This window comes from Trichoderma harzianum (assembly GCF_003025095.1).
Source record: "Trichoderma harzianum CBS 226.95 unplaced genomic scaffold M431scaffold_3, whole genome shotgun sequence".
Lineage (NCBI taxonomy): Eukaryota > Fungi > Ascomycota > Sordariomycetes > Hypocreales > Hypocreaceae > Trichoderma > Trichoderma harzianum.
Genome location: NW_020209251.1, coordinates 2322024 through 2344528, shown reverse-complemented (window position 1 = coordinate 2344528; position 22505 = coordinate 2322024). Strand labels below are relative to the sequence as shown.

Sequence of the window (22505 nt, the reverse complement as noted above, 5' to 3'; positions counted from 1 at the left end):
CCAATTATCAAGGCACTTTGGCCGAGTGGTCTAAGGCGCCGTGTTCAGGATTTATCTTGCTTCGCGGTCTAGTAATAGGCGAGGGTTCGAATCCCTCAGGTGTCAATTTTTTGATCTCGTTCGCTCTATGTTGTGATTATCGCGACAATATGAGAGTTTCCTTTTTTGCCCTCACTGCCTATTTGGGATGCTCTACAAAGTACATACGTACATGTACTCTACCTTAGTATCTGTCACTACATCTTTCAAGTCTGGTCACGCCATCCGATGTACGAAGTATATGAAGTATTAGTATTCTATGTAGATCATTGTGAGCCAAATTGTTAACTATTATAAGCTTTACGCCCCCCTCATTTGCGCCGTGCAGTAATGGGCCTATGAGTCCTCCGCTGATAACTGCTCTAATAATTAATGTCTATATGTGCAGGTTTGTTGCACGGTAGTGAAAAATAATGAAAAGATCACCTCCTTCGCTTTCTTGGACACTGGTCGGGACATTTACCGGCCGGCCGCTTCTGAGAACTCGACCCTCTGTTCCGACCAGTGACATCCTCGTTTCTATACTCCCAGCATTCATCATACTCCATATCACTATCCTGGCTTTCCGATAATATATGGTCACCCTCTTCAAGATGATAAGCCCAAGCATTGCTACCCTCTCGCACATGATACTTCTCCAGATCGTTTTTGAGAGCAGTAGCCATCGAAAGGGCAAAATCTTGGCAGTTCCGAAGCATGCTAACGCCCCGAATAAACTCAGGATAAGATCTCATCAGGTTCACCGATGCAATAGGGTATTGGTGATATTCCACCTTGCCCTCAACCGAGGTGGACGCATAGTGCGCAAAGAAGTTGATGTACGTGCCGTTCGTGGTAAATGTTATGATTCCAGCAAAGTCTTTTATGACTTCTACCCCCATGTGGGCTAAAGCCAGATTCCTCATGTAGACGAGTGCCGCTCCATGGCGCGCGCTGACTGCCTCTAGATCGTTGACATCTCCGGCCGTAAAATCGCCGGCGAGGTGTGGGTGAACAAGAGAAGCATGATCGTGAGAGACGCATACGGCCGCCGATATATACTCAATTTTCACACACGGGTAAGCTTCCACGCTAAAGCCTTGAGCGAATCCGGGACAAGGTTTCTCGATTCCTCGAGAAATATCCGCGTATTCGGGGAACTCATCGAAGCGTTGGTAGAATGATCTGATGTACTCGGGCTGCTTTGGAAAATCTCGGAACAATGCCATCATTTCGCACATGATGGCATGTTTTGTTGTGCACCTGTAAGAATGCATCGTGTAAGACTGCCACTTGTTGGTAGGCCAGTCGGGCACATGGCGTGCAGACCTGAGTTTCACTCGTAGCCATTCCAAGTTCTTCGGTGGCCTGGACAAATCCAGTGTGAGAACGCCGTTGCGCAGTTGTACAGCCGGATAATCATTTGAGGGGACGAGGTGGTTATCGAAGATCTTGGGAGCAACACTCATGGAGCGGTTTATATCTTTCAGAATGTCGTTTTCTGCTTGTTGTAGGTGGTCGTTCGCTACTGGGACAAGGATCGTGTCATTTTGCTGATGATTCCGATTATCTCTCCTGATTTGCTGAAAAAGAGTATACCAAGGCGCGAACCTCTCTGGTCCATCCTGACTTTCAATTTCCATTGGCGTGGCGGCGTTCTGGTTTATTCTTCGGGAGCGCCGTAGTAGAACCTGCTGCTCATCTGGAAAATTCGCCACGGTTGTGTTTCGCTGCCTTTCTTTGGGTGGCATGTCTAGCTTTGGATAGAATCTCGTGATTAAGAATAGCCACCTATAGGCATCTGTCTTTTATGTATGTAATATTTGGGGCTATTGGAGAGTGACTATGGTGAGATGAACTATGACGAACTATACAGATCAATCGCGGCATTAGAAAAAATTATATACTGGATGTTGAGCAGATTCACATGTTTCTGTTATGTTATATCGTATTCTTCATCATGTAGTGAATCGCTAGCCATTGTTCAATGCTGGTTGAGGCTGCATTGTTCGGCGACAACAACGGATCATGTCTATACAATTCTGTTGTGAGTTGAAAGGTTCTCTCTTATCTAATTGAATGCTCTAAAGCCGATACATTCTTTGCGCTACCATAATGGTGAACATATTGAGACAACAAAGGCGGCCGCAGGCAGCACAGACAAAGACACAAAGAGCCGTCATGAAACCCAGTAGAGTGACTTGACCTTTTTGAAGACTGTTACTTTATGGTTCTGTCCAAAGTTACTTGATCTCTATAATTAATTCATTTTATTTATAAAGGATTCGATGTATCTTTACTAATGTGTTTCACTGCATGTGTTCATATTGCCAGCCAGTCTTTTTTCTTTTATTTCCTTTGTAAATCGCCGACCTATGTTTCGTATTTCAAGAACAGCTTTGTCGTCTCATGACTGAAACAATATCCATTCTAGGTCAGACTTTCCGTTGGTCAACATTCAGACAGGTTTCAGACTTGCATTTGCACTCAAGTGAATGTGATTGTCATGTTGCAATGACATGCATGTGGCCGGCGTGGTGATAAATCTCGGCCCTCTCACAACGTCACACAACACGCAGCATGATACTAGATGAATTGAAAATAAATAAATACCGGAGTAAGCATTGAATCCCCGCAGTATGCGATTCACTCTCCGAAAATCCGATTACTATACAAACACACGCGGCTGAGCGATTACTATTTGCAAACGGGCTACCCCGTTTAAGTTGTCACTTCCTTGGTCATAGCTTACGAGACTGTGACTCTTGCTTTAATACAGGGCCTTCACAGCTATTGCTTTCACAGCTGCGAAATCTGTTATGTATGCCGGGCTCTATTGACTCTCGTGGAACTAACCGAAGCGTGTCAGTTCGCTTCTGCTATAACTTACTCTTTGAATGCAAGAAATCGTTCACGAACCAAGAAAAGTGACATGGTAAAAACGTCGGCTATAATCAGTCCAGCCATGCAAGCATGAATGTGAAGTATGCCTTGCCTCATAACATAGGCGCCCGTTAGTCGGCGGTTGGGCATTAACTGCTGCCTACGCACATATATGCACGTGCATGAAAGCTGGATCATCCGTAGCATATCCTTCGTCACTTCGTTGTCGAGATTTATTTCTAGCATACAAGACATCACTTCGCCTTCTACACTCATAGATATACATGGTCTCTTCTCCTCCACGCCACATATTTCTGCATCGCAATCTGCTCAAACGCAGTTTATACCCGAGATGGCCGCTTCTTCAGTACGCACCGACGATGACACATGGGCTCTTGCGTTCAAACTGGCCCAGGAGAGGGAGAGCAATTTAATGCTTGCCTATGAGGAGTATCTATTTTCTCTGCAAGGTGATAACACAACCAGTGGAGACATGTCGATCCCCGAAATCATCCAGTCAATTGTAAAAAGGACGATAGAAGATGAAGAAAAGAAGAGTTGGCGCGTCTCGCTCTTTGGTGCAGATTATGAGGTCAGAATACAAGTTGAGAGGCTGACAAAATTCCTCCTCTGGTCCGAGTCAATCGTCAAGGTTGCTATGAGCAGCCAGCTATACGCAGCGTTAGCATGGTCAGGCGTCTCATTGCTTCTTCCAGTATGTTCATTGGATTCCCATCTCCAATGCTCTTGCTTACCATAGAAGCTCATCACACGCAACATGAAGCAAAAAGTGGCAATGTTAAAGGGTTTTAATTTGATTGGCGATATACAAATGTACTGGCGAATCTGTGAAGAGACATACCTTCTATCCCTAAACAGATCGTCCTACGAACAGCAGCTGGCCAAATTGTATTCCGTCATAATTGAATATCAGGCTCGAGTATTATGCCATCTTTCTAGACACCAGCTCTCTCGAGAATGGAACGACATCATTAGCCCTGACGAATGGGACAAGAAGATACAAGAAATTCAGCAACTAGATGAAGAATGCCGTAATACCTTACATGTTTCCAACGCAGATCAAATTGAGAGAGATTGGAAGGAACAGCTAATTGAAATGCAAGAGTCGCGGATATCCCTGGGTAAAATTCACAATACTCTCCTGGAAAGCGGAGCTGAAGACCAGAAGAACTACGGAGATCAGAAAGAGAGAGCCCTCCTCCAAGCTCTCGCGTCCGATTATGAAGGCCACAAAGACTTGATCTCACGGAAGGTGGAAGGAACTTTTGAGTGGTTCTTCGTTGATGAGAGATTTCGCAACTGGCGAAATAGCAACGTCTCTAGTCTTCTCTTGGTCTCTGCCGGCCCAGGATGTGGGAAATCTGTCTTGTCGCGATCGCTGATCGATGAGCGACGATTGTCAACCAACGCCACATCATCAATCGTCTGTTATTTCTTTTTCAAGGATGGTGACGATAGCCGAATGTACCCTCACAATGCGCTTTGTGCAATACTTCACCAGCTCTTCATTCATGACCCTACCGGTAGCTTGATTGCACAAGCACTCTCTAGGTATAAGAATTTTGGCGAGGCATTGACTCACAAATTTTCTGAGCTATGGAAGATTCTATTGAGATGCGCCAGTTTATTGAATTCCGGAGAAATCATCTGTGTTCTCGATGGCCTCGACGAATGCCATGTGGACAGCAGATGGATAATTATCGAAGAGCTCAAGGAATTTTATCGGCATCCCCCGGGGTCATCCTCGAAGCTCAAATTTCTTATAACCAGCCGTCCACTAGGAGCTATTGACATGCATTTCGAAAAGTTATCTGGCGCTACTTCGTATCTACGATTCGATGGTGACGACAAGTCTACAAAGATCAATCACGATGTCGATTCGATCATCAACTTTAGAGTGAACGAAATTGCACAGAATTTTACAGAAAACGACCGCCGCCTAATTGCTGACCGACTCGAAAGCATGGAACATCGCACATATCTCTGGCTATACCTTACACTTGACATTATCAAGAGAATTACGAGCCAATATGGCAAGGGCATTGATGCGGACGCTGTTCTCTCTAGCCTACCCTCCTCGTTATCTGAAGCCTACGAAAATATTCTAGCCAGAAGTAAAAGGCATGATTACACCGAAGCTCTGCTACACATCCTCTTAGCAGCAACGCGTCCTCTGACTTTGGTCGAGGCCAACTTCGCCTTGACGCTGACTACAGCTGAACCAGAACGCCGATTTAAATCCCACGCCACCTTACAAGATGAACTCTGGTCCTTAGATAATGTTATGGATGACTTAAAAAACTTATGTGGACTCTTTATTACGGTCGATGATGGAAAGCTATATTTTATTCACCAGACAGCTAGAGAGTTTCTTGTTCATCCACAAAGGCAGGGAGAATGGCAGGGACGCTTTTACGACATGTCGAAGTCGCACAGCATAATGTCTTCGGTATGCATTAGATATTTGCTCTTGCCAGATCTCACAAGGATTTCTGGCATGAGAGCTCGTATTCGGCGTCATCCTTTGCTTTCATACGCTGCCAGATCTTGGCCATTGCATTATCGCTCGCAGGGAGCTGTCGAAGCCATCTCATCCCGGAAGGATGCGCTGGCGCTCTGTTGCGCAGCCGACGTGTGGATATCAATTATTTATTTATCTTCGCGGACTGATGAGTGGAAGAATTGGATGAGTCTTGAGCTTGCTAGCAAATTCGGTCTCGACGAAGTAGTCTCAGAGCTCCTGCTGAGGCATACATATTCAGCCAAGAGTCTCAGCGCGCCGCTTTATCATGCATCAGCAAATGGGTATAAAGAGATTGTTCAGATGATGCTGGATGCTGGCGCTGATATTGATACACAAGGATCATTTGGCACGCCGCTTCAAGTAGCAGCATATCACGGACATGGAGAGATTGTCCAGATGTTGCTGGACAATGGCGCCAGTATGAGTTCGCACGCACATAGGACCAACACAACGCTTTGCGGAGCATCAGGTCGGGGACATGGAGAGATTGTCAAGATGCTGCTGGACAGCGGTGCTGATGTTAATATGCGAGGAAAAGTTGGCGGCAGGCCGCTTCGAGTGGCATCAGAAAACGGCCATAGAGAGATTGTCCAGATACTGCTGGACAACGGCGCGGATGTTGACATGCAGGGAGAGTGATTGTATGGCGGCACAGCACTTCAAGCAGCGGCAAATTGTGGCCACGAAGAGATTGTCCAGATACTTCTGAATTATGGTGCTGATGTTAATGTGCGCGGAGGGCTCTGGGGTACGCCGCTTCAAGCAGCATCGAAAAATAATCATACAGAAGTTGTTCGAATGCTGCGTGAAAGAGGAGCAGTAATGAATACCTAGTTCTTTAAGTATTTGCTACTATAGCTATATTTTCTCTAATATTTCCTACTATATCTACATTTCCCTACTGCCTACTACTATATCTATATCTCTAGTAACTGCTACTATAGTTATATATGTAGTTTTAGTATTTACTACTATCATTATACTTATCTACTTTCTTCTTCAGCATTAGAAAATGCGCATCGATAAAAATGTGGTATGCGCTGGAAGAAAATCTCAGCCTTAATCCAGCACCAGTTCCAGTTACCCATCGGGTAGTCCTCTAGTTGAGTTTGGAGTTAGTATAAATATACCCAGAGTGGATCTTCACGCAGTGATTCGTCTTCTGCCTGAGCTCTCAAAGTCTCAAGGAACTCATCCAACGGATCATCGCCAGCAATTGAGATCATTGCCCGCAGATTTGAGATTGAGTACGCTTTTTATGCTAGACCAGGTACGTCTTATGAACCGACTTGTGAATATCTACTGAATTTTAACCTACTGGTATGGCAGACGATAATGCCACAGATACATGTACCAATTCGCTGATCTGGCGTACCTTTACACGCCCGGCTAGGTATTACGACACGGGATGCTATATACCTAGGTAGTGAAATTCGGGTGCTGGCTGAAGGCCCCCTACAAAAGCACCACTTGATGAGCTGATTGAGTGTTCATATTGTTGAATGTATGTACTTATTCATTTTGCAGTTTCACTTTTCCTGACCTCCGCTTGCCTGGATAGGTCCATGCAATACACGTGTCTCCTTCAAATCTCAAGATACTAATATTCAATAGCAATATCTTGTTCCAGTGGTGATGTGTAGTTGTATTCTATATATAGAAACGAGATCAACCGGTTGCAGGAGTCTAAAATTAGCAATTCAATATATTTAAAGTTGATGAATAACATGACTCGCGTGAGAAACATAGTCAAGCATAGTCATCTTCACAGGGTTCAAACTCTTGATGCAGACTCTCGGCGTCGAATATACTAACTAGGAGAGACTCCCGGAGTCGCCACTGCATCTCCTAGACAACTGAAAAGGAACAATGACCGAGTCGAAGTAATCATCTCCGAGTCATCTCCTTAAACTAACCAAGTCAGCCAGCCACAACGGCTCCTTCGCCCTATACAAGTAATCTACGCCGCCAACACATGCATGTCACACAAGCAGATTCCCGTCTGAAACCAGCAACGCTTATCACGATATATCACAGGGGGTTTTGCATCCCTTACTTGTGCATCTGCTTGTATGAGCGCCGGCTTAGGCTAATGTATCCATGCGTGGCAGGGACTTTATCCGGGTTGAGGGAGCGAGAGCGGGAGACGCGCGGCTAAATCTGTCGATTCTTTTACATGTATTTGGATAATAATAGACAGATGTATTCGGTACGGCCGAGGTATGCTTCGCGATGTGTATCATTGACGCCTCCTGGCATGTCACTGAGAGTCAGCATTCAGAACAACGCAACAACGCAACGGCATCACATCCATTTTTCGACGTATTTTTCAATTCTCCTCACAAATGTACGGATAATAAATCCCTGCTGCCAGTAATGACTTAGGATCCCCTTGCATACGGCCTAGCTAGACACGGCATTTGCGAGACTGGACGGCAAAGTGAAACCGAGTCGGTCCATATACTCCGTAGTCTGCACAAGCGCGGACTCGATATTCCACGATGGCTTCAAAACGTCCAATCACATCCGCCGGGGAGTTATTTGTCTAAGTAAAAAGGCGATTACTTAATCGCAATTCGGCTCCTCGACTCCGCGACATCCAATGTCCAGTATACAGGTAAATTGCTCTCTCCACCTACCCCATAAGGCCCGTCCCGTCCGATATCCACAAGCCCCGAGAAAATCTCCATTTTTTCAACAACACCTCTCAGAAGCTACGGCTTGTACGCACGAAGTAGCTGTCACATGGATTCTCTCTCGGCTTCAAGAGATGACTTGTCACTGCATCTGATTACATATGATGTTACATAGAACAACACTACCGCTGGTGGGCGGCCGGTGGGTTGTCCGTGGGCAAAGTTACAGCTTGTTTCGTCTCTCTTTGGCAACGAGCGTGAGTCCCCGGGTACGCGTACTCCTAACCGACCAACATTGAATGAAAACAAGGAAAATGTAAATATAGATGCCTAGTTTTACGTAGCATTGCCCTATGCAATGCGGCGTGATGCATGACTCCTAGTGCTCATACCGTTCATCAGCCAGTAATCGCCAGTGGCGATGGCATCAAAGAGCCGTTCGAGACCAGCCATCCCGGTCCACGGCAGAGCAAGAGTACATAGCCGGCACAGGCCATCTCAGGGCCCGGGAAATATCCATGAATCCAAATGCCCGGAAACTAAGCCCCAATGAAGCTGATCCTCGCATACCTTGCCCGGCTGCCTCGCATCTCCGGGGAGGGATTGTCCAGCCCTCTTGTCTTAGCTTTTCGTACATTAGGCCTCATCGAGACACACGCCACCTGGACTGGCCAAGGGCTGAAATAAACGCAAGGCAATCCCTTGCTGACGTCTTGAGGCATAAAAACTCTCTTCCCCCTACTCGTACTTAACGCCGATGACCATGTCACTGGTAACGTTCACCCACAGACGGGGCCGTTTTTGTTTCTGGAGGGATCGTCTCAAGCTAGGAAGCGAGGAGAGAAAGAAGATGCCAAAGACATGCATGTGCCACTTACTACTAGTAAACTCCGCAGTAAATTAATACAAGGGTTACGAAGACAAAGAAGGACTTTGCGGGGTTTAATTTATCGCCTCGTCAAACCCGCTTAGACTAACCAGAAACTCCCCCTTACCGCGTACGTGCCGCGTGTATGTAAGCTGGCGAGACAACCAAAAGACATGGAAACTGGGCTTAACGCCGACGAGACATAAACTACAGCCTCAGCTACACGGCAGAGCCGCCATCCCATTGGTGCCAGACCGGCATAGCAGAGGTCTGAGCTCAACCGCGAAACGCGCTTGCGGCTGTCGTCTACACTACCGTATAGCTGAACGGCGGTTCCTTGCCTAGTCAAATCTCGTCTGTCATACTCGTACGACTTTGGAGAGCACCCTAATGAATCATTGTATCCATAGCTGCGCTAAACTGCGATTTGCCTTCTATTCGTGGTTGGGGTTTGTTACGTGTAAGAAAAGAGACAGACGGAATCCCAGAGAACGGAACACTGAGAGAAATAACTCAGTTGATCCTTGAAATGACGACAAAGGCGTATTCCGTCAGTGTACTAAAATCCCTTAGTAGGCCTCGTGATGTCTACCGTTACGAGTAAAAGATGCGCGGCAAAAGAGCCCTTTCTCTCTCAGTGATACCTCCTTGAATAGGTACGCCGTTGATCAGGAACTCGCCTCTACGGAACTCGCTGTCACATTTCTCTTCTTCCTGTCTTTATCTCGTTCGGCATTAGCGAAGGCAGCATCAGATAAAGCAGACCCTGGATACGCTAACGGACACACACAACCTTGTGGTTTTCGATGGCCCTGTTGAGTGGCATTAGTCGGGTTTGTACAGCCCAACACTGCCCTATTACCGAGCTGAACGACACTCAAGGGAAATATCAGTACTAGTAAAGTTGTAGCGAAGCCCATCATAACCTTGGCTGTTTAGTCAATCCCGAGTTCGTTCTTCATCTTGTTTCCTTTAGCGAGCCGATTTTCCCGCGGCGAGCTACCTAATCCATGGGACCGTCTGCAAGGCCAACTTCGGACCAACGACGAGTGTAACGGAAACAAGCATACAGTTCCTAGCATGTAGAGTGTACGAATCAAATCCCGGTCAGAAACGGCACAAGGCCTTCAACAAACACCAATAAAATGAATGAAGAATGAAGCGTTACAATGCCCAGCACTTGCTTCACTTCACTTACACGCACCCCCCCCCCCCCCCTCCCCCACCCCTTCTTTCAAGCCTCCTTCAATACAATCACGTATCCGAGCACCTGAAGATTTCCAAATCCAGCCCTAGAAGCCCGTCTTTACATTAGTGCAGATTTCAATCCCAGGAATCCTGTATCCTTGGGTACAGTAGTAATCTCCGTCCTATCTGTCAAAGCGGCAAGCCCCGAAACACCAAAACCTGTCCTCGGCTCCCGTCATCCTTTCAGCCCTCCACCTCAAATCAAAATAGTTCCTTAAACATCTTTGTAATGCAACTACAAGACAAATTAAAAACTCTTTTTTGCGCTGGCCCCCCTTCCCTTCTTCGCCTTTCCCTGTTTCCAGGGTTACCTTGCACTTCGCGGGTGCAACGTACATGCAGCCTGCAGTCCTCACATGAACATTCTGCAACCCACCACACAAGACGGTGGCTGAAACCAAGCCCCAACAATCATCAAAAGGCCTAGGCCCTTGAAAATCAGGAAGAGAATCACAACGTGGACGGCGAGATAATAGTAATCGCAGATGATGCAGGCTGTGATATTCTTCCCGGCCCCAAGCCACGCACGTCAAGACTAGACCAGGAATCCCTTCCTTCTCCACGAACACATGCAACCCAACTTTTGATGTTTTCGTTGTCCTGCCTGCGAATCAACAAGACACGCATCTTGCTCGTTACCTTCAAGAGCCAGACCCAATGACATTTCTACACACACGCCCATACTGCATGCTTGCGTCTTGGCCATCAACTCCCAATGTTACCTTGCTTGCGATTCCCGTTCGGCACATGGGGCTCGTACTCGGCACATGGGTTACAATGCCATTCACCCTTTCATCCTTTCATCCTTTTTCATCTCTTGCCCCCTTGCTTACATACTGTTGGCACCCAGATCCTGCCAAGCACCGCGGGAATAGAAAGAAAAGGCAATAACAGCGGGATATCCCACATCCATGTAACTCTACGCGTCCGTCCATCCTCCAAAATGGCGGCCAAAACCTTGACTCAAACCCTCTCCTCACTTTCCCTCCCTCCCCTTGTTCTCCTCCAAATTGTTCTACCCCAAGGGCCTCCCCTCCCCCCTGCCCATGTCCAGTCGGTCGGGTCAGCTCTAAGCTCCGTCGTCCCTCTCTGATCCACTACCTTGCAATGCGGACTCAATACTCTTATCATCGATGTCAATCCTCCCAGTCACATGCTCCCGGCCTAGCAAACACACGCATATATGCAAAAAACGAGGCTTTTTCGCCGCTCTTCTCTTCTTATCAGGACAATCAAGCCGCTGCCAAGCGACCCAAACAAACGCCCCCTCCCCTGCCCGACCTTTGTCGTCTCGAGACACGGACCATGACCATCTTTCCCTACATGCTAACCAAAAGTTTACTCTCCGTAACTTGTTTGTTGCAGGCGGCCAAAGTAACCCCCTGGCCGTTGCTACTCCCACCGCAATACCCGCTGTATTGCGGAACCAATATGTCTGCTTACTGCCAGCTTGCCCTGCATCTAACGGTCAATGCTAGTTACCTGTTTACAGGCAGATGGCCCGAATAGAAAAGCAAAGAAACAAATAATGTACAAAAAGATGTGAAAAGCAATAAACAAAGGGGGTATGTATGTATAAGACGAAAGATGGGATACACCCCAGAAGAAGTGAGCAGACCTGGGAAGGCTGATCGTTTGCACCCCGGCAGACCCGCCTCCACGGTTACCCCGGCCCCAGACGAGGAATATCAGTGATTATTACCATCGAATCCCCCCCAGCACATGATATTGATCGCCCTGGGAAGGCCTCGGATCCCTCGTGCCGAAAGTTCAAGGTCTGATATTAACTAATACAAAATACTGATCCTATCTGTAAGCAAAAAAGAAAGACCGCTTACTACGACGGCAATTCACACAGCAACGATATACCTGTGCAAGAAGCTTAAATCCTGCTATGGGAATGATATTATGTATATACTTTATATATGTTTAGGTGTAAATAGCGTATCGTATGCGTAACAACAGGTTCCCTTTGATACAAAGGTGCAGCCAGCCATGAAAGAAATCCTTCCTCATGGCCCCCCCTTTGATGCCACCTTCACTTTTTCCCTCTCGACAGAGAGCAAAAACAAAAACAAGAGTAAAATCCATGATTTCCTTTATCCCTAGTTTCCCAAAACAAGTATCCAATGTTACGCGCATGCAAATGATCGCTTCGTCCCCTTGTCCATTCACCTGCTTCTCCCCCCTTTCCCCTTGTCACCATCGGCCATTCCTTAACAGTCATGGATGCGCGTGGTAGCCTGCATACGTAGTGGTATCTCCTCCAAATCCATCCCGGGCTTGTAATAAGTTGCGTCAAAAAGAGGAAGAGAAATGAAACAAAAAAAGCGTGAAAACGGTAAAAATGAGCATTAGCTTTCCGACAGCGCCAGTCCTGGAACACAGTATTCGATACATTGTATGAAGTAGTAGCAGCGATACATTTTGAAGTGATAGCTTCTAGATTGTTTCAGACTTTTTTTTGGTTTAGTAAAAAAGATAAAACGAAGAGACGAAGAGAAAGATGGTCCGAAGACCATCAATGAGGTCTATGCCTTGCGTGTGTAAATGATATCCAAAATGAGAAATACGAGTCAAAAATATCGCAAGTATGATGCAATCGTTGCGCTCTGCGCTGCGCCGTCAACCGTAAATATCGGCGCATCGCTGAGCTAACCGCCCATTCAAACGTCTTTGTATTGTCCACCAAATGCTTCCCCGTTCAAGTTCATGTAAATAGTTGTAAAAAGAGACAAAATAAGACAATCCCCAGATTTCGCCAGTTGGTCAAAGAAGCGCAGTTACAAAAGCAACATAGCTAAGCCTCCGAACTTTGCAATAGAATAAGCAAGGAAATAATATAATAAAAGGGACTCCATCAGCCCATATAAAATTGGAGAATAAGAGAAAGCCGATCATGTCTCTTACTGCCCCGAAGGCGTTCCGATATGCGGCGGTGGTTGTGACACCATCGGTGGTGGTGCAATATTAGGATCGCTGTTGGCATAGGGCGGAGCTGCAACCGGAATCTTGGGAGTATGATGGCTTGGATTACTGGAGGAGAAACTCGAGGCTGTCCTTCCGTCTGTCCTTCCGTCCATTGGAAACAGGTCTCGCTGAAGTCCCTCCAAGATGTGCATGTCAATCCTCAGAGAGCTCGTATGTGTTGCCGACTGTCGGAGAAACGCAATCGTCTTGGTAAACAAGTGGCGTAAAAGTCCTTCGTCTACAAACTTGTGCAAGACAGGGTCTTTGAAGGCCGCTGAAAGAACGAGAAGATTGCCCCATTGACTATATCATTCATGTTAGTAAACAGCTGCACCTAAAACTTCACTTCTGTCATAAATCGGTGTAAACTTACGCATGTGCCGTGCCAAACACGTTAGTGATAATGGGTCGCTTATCCCCAAGCCCTTGAAACGCCCTGGTACTTTCAATCAAAGCCACAATGCCCTTTCGGGCCAGCTCGATGATGGAGGGATCCAGTTGGCCCGGTGTCTTAGTATCCGGGCGGATATACGGCGCAATGATACCATCGCGGTATTCTGACATGATGGGGATGTGGGGACTCGAGGGGTGACGTTTCACCTCAAAGGACCACTGGAGGATTTGCCGAACGAATGGCCGGTACGTAATCATCTGCGCTCCCCAATACTTGCCTCTCAGACGCGCCGACAGAATGTCATTCGCAGGGGGGTCAGTCTCGTTGAAGCGGAAGCTGGCCGGGACCCATCGCATGCCGGAGACACCACCTGCCACCAGATCCACGTTCTTGAGCCCCTCGGGTTTGCTAGAGTCATCCGGGGAGTAGAACATGCGGTGGATGCTGTTCAAGTGCGTCCGGAGATAGAGCTGCGCTGGATAGCTGTCTACAACTCTTTGGTCGAACCCTTGCAGAAGACTCATGTTGGGCTGAGGCATGTCATTCTCGTACTGCAAAAGGCCAGAAGGCGGCAGCGGAAGCTCGGCAATCAAGTCACTGTGACGGATTAGTATCGAAACAACTGCACAATGCATCTCCGTTCCTTACCTTTCTAGCTGCAGACATGTCCAAAAGGCGAGTGCAAGCTGGTTGTACTTTGTTTCCTGGATGAATTCCATTTTGGTCTTTATCCTCCGTAGCTTGTCCAGACTCCTATAGAAATATGTTAGCAGCTAGTAATAAAAATCAAGTTGCTGTGATTTTAGCAAAGGTGGAAACTTACGGTCTCATAATGACTTGCAACTTATGGCTCGCTTTGTGGATAAAGGCGAAGCTCTCCAGCGGGCGCGCAAGCTGGCCGTGATACAATCCAGCAAAAATGTTGGCGTAGACATTCTTCATATTATGGTACGCGCCCGTGTGGTTTCCCAGAATGTCCGTTGCCAGCGCAAAGTACTCGAGGCCGGGAATCACCTCATAGTTCTTTTTCAAGCTGTACCCTGAGCGAACAGTCCCACTAGTGCCGTGGATAGATGATCTCCTGCTCTGGTAGCCGCGTTCCTGGTCTCGGGGAGAGGGGAAGCCAGAGGATTGTGAGTGTGATGAGAATCCCGGAGGTGATCCCTGTGTTGGCGATGGGGGTACGCCGTTGCGGCTTACTGGGCTCCCATGGGGGATCGGGTCGACCGGGAATATCACGTCGGGCACATCCTCCTGATGCAAGCAGACCTTGCCGAGAGCAATGATGATGAGAACCAGCGCGCTGTGGATTGAACGGCTCGGCTTGCCAACACGAACAGGCCCTGGCGTTGAAGGCCCATCCGCCTCGGGAGTTCGCTTTCTTTTGGAGCCTGTGACCTCCAGTGGCTGAGAGACGGCGAAAGCTGACTTCAACGGCTGTGGCTTCGGCTTTGGATTGACTGTGGGAAGATCGTTCAGGAACTGGTGGACCCACTCATCCAGGACTTTCGGCTGAATGATTGGGTGCATGTTCAAGATGTTGTGTTTGAAGCTCTCCACATACTGCGCAATCTTGTGCTCGCTGAAATCCGGGTTTCCATCGGAGCCAAGAACGCCGCCTCGATACTCAATCTGATCACCGGGACTTAGACCGCCTAGCTGGCCCCAGTCCGCAGCGGGAGAAGAGGAGACAATGTCCGACATGTTGTCATCGCCCATATCAACGTTGCCGTGATCAGCGGTTGCCTCTCTGGAGACGCGGAAATGCGCGTCCTCACCTCGCCCATAAACCTTCAAGATTCCGCGATTCTGCTCTTGGCTGATGGGATACTCGCTGACAAACTTGATGCCTTCGCGCTCCAGGTGCTTCCGCGTTAGCTCTCTGATCGGGTCCCAGTCTAGAAGAAGGCCGGCCAAAGTAGTATGGTTGATGGGGATTGCAGGTTCTCCTGGGGGAACGGGAGGGCCAGGTTCCGCCTCTATCTCGTCTTCGGCCATGAATGTAGTGGCCGCAGGCTCAGTAGGCACTGATTCTGCGGGCACTGATTCAGTAGACAGGACCGGGTGGTCTCGGGAAATTTCATCCACGGGAGATCGGTCCACCATGTACTCATCCGGCGGACGTGGTGAGCCCGGAGCGGGCATTGACATGGGCTTGAGCTCTGAATCATGACTGGGATCTCGTTTAAGCTGAAGGAAATTTGGCGTTTTTGAGAAGACTGCTTCCATCTTGGTCAACCTATCATCCATGTGTCCGAAGCGCTCTGCGAGCGTGGCAAGCGTAGACTGCATGCTCGAGATACCATCCAGAATATCGGCCTGCGCTTTATCGGTTCTATACGGTAAAGTTATGTCAGCCATCAATCACATTTCACTTTCAAAGGCTAAGACTAGCGGGTAAAATGAAGATGGTAAAAAATCCCGGTGCTGCTTACGCTTTTGGCACGGGGTCGCGATATCTGCACTCCGTGCCCTTGTCTCTGCACGTTTTACACGGTTTCGTCTCATCGCACTTGGCTTTGAGTTGTCGACACTGGTCGCATGCCTGGGAAATGTCAGTTGCCGGGTCCCACACAACCACACACATAGAGTAACATGACAGGGAGTGGGGCCAAATCAGACCTGTGAAGCTCTGGTATTCTTCTTTTTCTGGGTTGAGTAGACGTTGTAGAAAGGTTCCGCGGGTTGGTAGCTGGGAGTCTGTTCGTAGGAAGACTGATGCGCCATCGGTGTAGGAGGGGGAGGAAAGCTGGGAGCGCGATATGCTGATGGAGTCGGGGGCAATGATGGCGGCCCATTCTCGTAATTCATGTGTCGTGGCGGAGGGTTATCTTGGAAGGGGGGCGGCGGAGGGTGCTGCTGCGGTGGCTGCTGAGGATGCTGTTGAGGATGCGGTGGTGGTTGATGCTGCTGCTGAGGATGTTGTTGCTGAGGGTGTGGAGGTGCCATCTGTGGTGGCGGCGGAAGCGACTCTGGCGCATGGCCTGTCGAGTTGGGCCTCCGTAGATCCTCGCCGGGCTCTCGCTTTATGATGGTATCTCGGTTGGGATATGGGTGATAGGGAGTATGCGCAGGCGACATGGGATGCTGAGGCCCTGGATGTTGCGGTCCCGGGTGCTGAGGTCCCGGGTGATGCTGCGGCGGCGGCGGCGGCGGTTGGCGGTACGGGTCCTGCATGGGAGCGAGAATCTCTTGATCGGAGTGTCGACGGTCAATCTCTTGATGCTGCTGAGCGTGCCCATGAACCGACGCCGGTGCTGGCGGCGCGGGAGGAGGCAGCTCGGGGGCACGAGGCGGGTACGGCTGGTAGTGGTGATGGTGGTGAGACGGGCCTTGGGGGGGAGGAGGCGGCGGCGGCGGCGGCGGCGGCGGTAGCTGGGTATTGGAAGCAGCATGAGGAGCGTGAGAAGGATGAGGAAGAGAGTGATGAGGTGACGGAGGAAGAGAATGATGATGAGGATGCGGCAACGTAGTGGGCGGCGGCCCGGCACCCGCCCACGACGTGAGGCGCGGTCGTTTGCTGTCGGGTCCTAGATCCATGCTGGCTTGACGTAGAGACAGTACAAGCTAGGACACACGGACACATAATCAGGAACGAGGCGAAGAGTTAAAGCAAGGACCACAGAGGGGTGTTGGCCATGGGCTGGAGGGCGAAACACCAGACACCGGGGGGAGTGAAGTGTGAGGCCCGGAGGGCTTGATGAAGCGGTGCTTGGTTATTGGACCTTTGGCAGCGGGAGACCGGGAACCAGGGAGGACATGGGGTGGGTGAGCCTCACACGATTAGGGCGACTATGATGACATCTGAGTTGCCGCCGTCGAGCAGAGACTTGAAGGTATACTGGAGGTGTAGGTGTAGGTGTAGGTGTAGGTATAAGGTATACGGACGGGTAGGTACAGTATCCAGGTACAGGACGACGTTCGGTTGATAGTCGAGGTGAGAAGGCGGGCTATTGACGGCTTGGCCTAGCCCCAACCCAGTAACGCGAACGCGGCAAAGGGGGGCGATCTACCAGGACGAGCCTCTCGTTGGGCAGCAGGATGAATGGAGGAGAGAGAAGAGGAAGAGAGAGAGAGAGAGAAGCAGAGCACAGCAGAGAGCAGAGCTTCACCAAGCTATGCCTCCGGTTGCCGGCAGCTTGTGGGGGCGGGATGGAAGAGAAGGAAGAGGGCCAAGGCGACAAGACAAAGTTCCCAAGTACCCAGAACCCTGCAGCCCAGCCAATCCTGCCCGATGAGGTCGAGCCTAGGCGAACGAACGACGATGACGGGCAAATGGGCGGATGGGATGGGGGGGGGAGTGTCAAAACCAGAAGCCGGTCGAGGGGACGTGAGAGGGTCGAGAGGGTGGTGGTAACACAACACGTCGAGCAAAAAGAGGATGCCGTATGGACAGACAGACAGCACAAGCAAAGAAAAAAAAAAAAAAAAAAAAGCTCCAGTCCGTCCAGGTGAGACGAAAAAGTGCTGGCTGATACCACTCGCTGGAGTCCAGAGCCCGAGAAATGGCCTCCCAGCACAGCATCCTGGCAGGTACCCCGACTCAGCAGCCAGGCTAATCAGAATCAGCGAGGGTGGTAGGCTGGCGTTCAGGTACCTGGCGAGGTACCTCGACATGCCGTTGTCCGTATTTTTGGCATTCTGGGGGCGCGCGCGCATGTGGCCCGCTGACGCCACCAGAGCTCCAGAAGCTCCCAGGTACACGCTAGCAATTAGCTGTCGTACTAGGTACATGCTGCGTCGGTGGGGCCCGCCAGGGTTTGCCTGCGCTTTCATTACAGGGTTCAAACTTGGGACTGCGGCGAGAACACCAGAGGCTGTGGGATGATGTCGGCGATACAGGCCAAGCAAGGGATCCCTGGCGGTTGTCTGCCGGGCTCTTGGACGCTGTGTCTTGTCTGTTCTGTCTAGGTGTTTTTTTCCTCATGGCCGTAGACAGGAAGCGGTAATACATACGGCGCGCCCAGTGAACCCAGTCAACCCAGTCTACCGGGGGGCATCATGGTTGGCGCCCAATGGAACACTTGCCCAGGAACTCGGAGGCGACCAGGGGCTGGGGATGGGGAGTGGCAGCGATCACAACAACCTGCGAGACGAGGGTCTGTGGTCAATTTTTTGGAGATGGCTGGCTGCGGGCAGATGGCCAGGGCAAGGCAGAAGGGAAAGGGTACACATCAGGTACAGACAGAATGGATGCGTATGCACGGGTGAAGGTGTCAATGTGTATTAGATGGATGCCAAGATAGGCTGATACCTACTATCACTCTACATTAGTGGCGGGAGCAAACAGCAGCAGCAATAAATAACAACACCAAGCAGTGACAGCACAGACGGGATGGAAAAAGGAAATAATATTGAAAGAAAAAAAAAAAGAGGCGGCACATGGTGGAGGATGAGGGTGGACTCGGCCAGTCGCGTGGACCTACCATTGGACATGACGGCATGTACTTGGGTACATTGTCGCTCCAAAAAAGAGCTCCAACTGCCTGAACAGAACAAAGATGGTGATACAGCAGCTCCAAATTTGCTCCGCACGCACTAGTGGCCGGTACATGTATTTGCGAGGCGTCTCCATTTGACGAATACTTTGCATGTACGCAGCCTGCTCATGTCAACCACTCCCCAGCGGCTCCCGCTGTCGTACAAGATACATGTACTCTGCTTGTACTGGCAGAAGCGTAAACGACATTGGACATTGGGGACCGGAGCTTTGCGCATGTCCGGACTACTCCCCCGACCACGAGCGTCCTTTCAACGCAAAACTACCCGGGGCTTGGATTGTACCGTATCAGACAGCCACTACTCCAAATGCCACTTACGGCTGCCACTCGCTTGCCTGTCTTTGCTATGCTCATCATTCCCGTCATCCTTTTTTTTTTTTTGTGTCTTTTGTCTCTCGTTGTCGTTCCTTTCTTGGCCCATCTCGCTAGCCGCCCCGTACGCAGCGGTAATATCTGACTAATGTCCACCGAAATGAGCCGAAGCCAATATGCAAAGAGGTTAGCACGATAACCCCCAAATGCTGAAATGTCCGGTAAAGAACAAATAATCCCGTCTGCCTGGTGTCAATGCCTTGGTTCTGGTGCTTCCATTTACACCGTGGAGACCGTCTTGGTAGCACACCGACGGAAAGCAGCAACAAGCAGCAAGCAAGCAAGCAAGCAAGCAATAGTGCACCGGCTAGTCTAGTATCCAGAGCTTCTAGAGTGCACCACTCCGTCAAGCCAACCCTAAGGCACGTACGAGTAATATCCGGGCGCCGGATGCAGTCCCTAGAGCGGCGGAGAGGGCGGAGAAGCCTCGACGGTTGCTTTAGAACCCTCACCATCGTCACCACCGCCTGGTTTCATCCTCGCGATGGCTCCAGAAAAAGCCAGTCAGCTCTCCCAGCTGAGGACCCGACGAGTGGACCGTGCCGCAACAAGTCCAAGTCCAGCAAACTGGTGGTGGCGTGGGGCAGCCGGCGCCGTTTGTTAGCATCCAATCTGCCAGTGTGGTCTGTATGTGTACGAGCATGTGTGTAGTTTAGTTACATGGAGTTTGCAGGTTTCGTGTCGTGTCGAGGAGGGAGCACCAAGTACGCGGATGGTACTTCCGCGCGCGGTCCGACGTCTGCCAGCTGGGCGGGGCGCGGGACCAGACTCCGGGTTCCTCTAGAGTACCCAAAACGAAAAATGCTCCTGTAGCGCGGTCATGCAGCCACTATAATCTACGCTCGGCGCACTAGGCCGCTGCGCTCGGCTTTAGACACCGTAAAGCCTTTTTTCCACAAAGCTGCGCTCCGTCGCTTCTTCCAAACACATGTCCGTTACGGCTTTCGTAACTGTAGCCTCCCGAACTCAACTTTTCTTGTTTTTGTTTTTTACTGCCGCCACTTGCAGCTTCAGCCGTTGCAGCGCCTTCACCCATTGGCTTTAGCCACTCCCGCCAGTCTGGTTTAGTGTGTGGGAAACGGCCTCTATGTCTCTAGCGCGGCAGATAGGCAAGGGGAATTCCACGTGAGACGGATACGCCGGGCATTTTAGGTTCATTGGGCATTAATTTCCCTTCTTTGGTGCTGTATTTTGTCTCTGTCGTCTTCAACCGTTGTCTAAGAAGTGTGCACAAGATCTGCGGACGACGCAAGTCGTTGACGCAGGGCGGGCAGAAACTCCGAAATGTTCGACCCAACCGTCGCACACGGACCACACGTTGGCTTGAGTTGGGGTCAGTGAGGGGTTCAATTTTTTTTTCTTTTTCCTTTTTTTTTTTGCCTCCAAGTCTCTTTTGCTTGATTCAAGCAATGCAGGTCCTTCAGCTTCTGTCACTCGTGGCGGTTGTTGCTAGCTTCACCACCGCAGCCAACCGCCGTGCCGCGTCTACTTCTTTGTACTAGGCCAGGGGCTTTTTTTCTTTTTTTTTTCTCTTCTCAGTGTCGTGTACTCCGTAGTGGAATCGCGCTGTCATGTTCATGCAGCTTCGTGAAACGGCCCGCACAGCATATGAAAGGCAGGGGAGCGGAAAATCCCCCGTCATCCAGCTCTATTATTAGAGAAGAGCCAAGATGAAGCCAAGTCAACATCCCAGGCAATACGACAAGAAGAAACAGAAACAAGAAAAGACGGCACATAGGTAAGAAGGATGGCTGAGCCTCTTTGTCGCCTCCCACTCGGCGAGCCCACGCTGAAACAAACCTGGAGCCCCAAATTGGCCTCTCACGACTGTCGGCCAGCGCTGCTACTGTACACAAATTATGACGATGAGCGATTTCAGGCCCTTGTCCAGCTGCCTTTACCGCCTATGATAAACCATGTTGGATGTGTCTGCCGGGCTGTCCGTGCTAGCCGATGCGGCTCGGTTCCCAGTAACCTGGTTTTACCTGGGGGACTGGCCTGGGTAGCTGAGATGGCCTGGCGAATCTGGTGCTGCAAAGCCGCCATCGCCACCATCCATCAGCTTTCATGTGTCATGGCTTGCTTGTGCAGTGCAGTCTGTACGAGTTCTCATGCGACGCAACCACGGCGAGGCAACCTATTGATTATTCCAAATTCCCAACGACAAACATTCAATATCCCTTGTACCTTGTCCGTCCTGTCTATCGCTAGATAGGTAGTTGAGAAGCGGGGGAAAGATTCCTTCTCGCGGTAACGTATGAACTTTTTTTTCCATCTTACTTACTCGTCAACTTTGATTCGTCCAGGGTAAGTCGGCGCGGCAGACGAAGTAAAACACGAGACCAATCGGCATACTTGGTGACCCTACACCAGGTGGCTGGAATGGGTGTACTGGCTCCAATAAAATGCCGGCACCACAACGACAAGCAACCACCTCGCACACGACAAAGATCGTGCGCGATAATGATGTAGCGGCATGTGTTATACCAAGTATGTCCCTGCGCAGATGAGGCTGTGGCTCGTGGTGACAGCAGGCCTTTTGCTAGTCGTGTGCTGGGCAAAATTCATCAAAATCGTCCGTCGGGGCTCCCTGCATCCTTGCGAGAAATGCTCCGGGGGGCGTCGATGACACTACGGTCCATGATAGAGCTACATCCCGCATCCCAACGATGGGCTGGGCCAGGGCATATCCGTGCCATTTTCGCCATTGCAACCTCCAGAGGCAAAGCCGTTGCAGCCAGACCCGAATAGACGCCCCTATTGATCAAGCGGTTTCCCAGGATGAGGTCACCAGAGCCGATCTACTGGTCGGCGAGTTCCTAAGGGTACCATTGCGCCGGTACCCTCCATCAAGTGAATCCGGGCCGACAGTGCTGGTGCTGGCTTAGAGGAAGAGGCAAGGACCAGACGACAAAGACATTCATGCAAGCAGCAGCTCGACAAGGCATCAGTCCAGTCAAGTCATCGACGAGCCAGCTAGCATGCTTACTTGGGCAGCCATATTCAAACAGCCGCTAGCGAAGGCCTATCCAAGGTGCCTCGAGTCAAACCAACACCCGGGCTTCTGACT

The 22505-nt window shown here is 49.9% G+C and overlaps 4 protein-coding genes and 1 non-coding gene across 5 annotated transcripts; 3 read left to right on the top strand and 2 right to left on the bottom strand.

Moving 5' to 3' along the window:
• Positions 1 to 11: 11 nt before the first annotated feature.
• M431DRAFT_t56 lies at positions 12 to 105 on the top strand. The gene has a single exon. It is a non-coding gene; the product is annotated as a tRNA-Leu (tRNA).
• A 356-nt stretch (positions 106 to 461) lies between these two features.
• Positions 462 to 1769, bottom strand: M431DRAFT_479614 (hypothetical protein; the record flags this gene model as incomplete). Its single annotated transcript, XM_024915786.1, has 1 exon — positions 462 to 1769. One exon carries the CDS (start codon positions 1767 to 1769, stop codon positions 462 to 464), a length of 1308 nt encoding a protein of 435 aa, XP_024777766.1.
• A 1484-nt stretch (positions 1770 to 3253) lies between these two features.
• Positions 3254 to 5758, top strand: M431DRAFT_59642 (hypothetical protein; the record flags this gene model as incomplete). The annotated part of the gene is made up of 2 exons (XM_024921544.1): positions 3254 to 3616; positions 3665 to 5758. Coding segments are annotated over 2 exons (2457 nt in total), but the record flags the coding sequence as incomplete, so codon positions are not given.
• Positions 5759 to 5821: 63 nt separating this feature from the next.
• On the top strand, positions 5822 to 6086 carry M431DRAFT_505651 (hypothetical protein; the record flags this gene model as incomplete). The annotated part of the gene is made up of 1 exon (XM_024918668.1): positions 5822 to 6086. The coding sequence occupies exon 1, from the start codon at positions 5867 to 5869 to the stop codon at positions 6083 to 6085; it is 219 nt and encodes a 72-aa protein (XP_024777764.1). The 5' UTR covers positions 5822 to 5866.
• A 7018-nt stretch (positions 6087 to 13104) lies between these two features.
• Positions 13105 to 17102, bottom strand: M431DRAFT_492327 (hypothetical protein; the record flags this gene model as incomplete). The annotated part of the gene is made up of 6 exons (XM_024917000.1): positions 13105 to 13471; positions 13542 to 14159; positions 14211 to 14315; positions 14386 to 15897; positions 15998 to 16107; positions 16185 to 17102. The coding sequence occupies 6 exons, from the start codon at positions 17100 to 17102 to the stop codon at positions 13105 to 13107; spliced, it is 3630 nt and encodes a 1209-aa protein (XP_024777763.1).
• Between the last annotated feature and the right edge of the window lie 5403 nt (positions 17103 to 22505).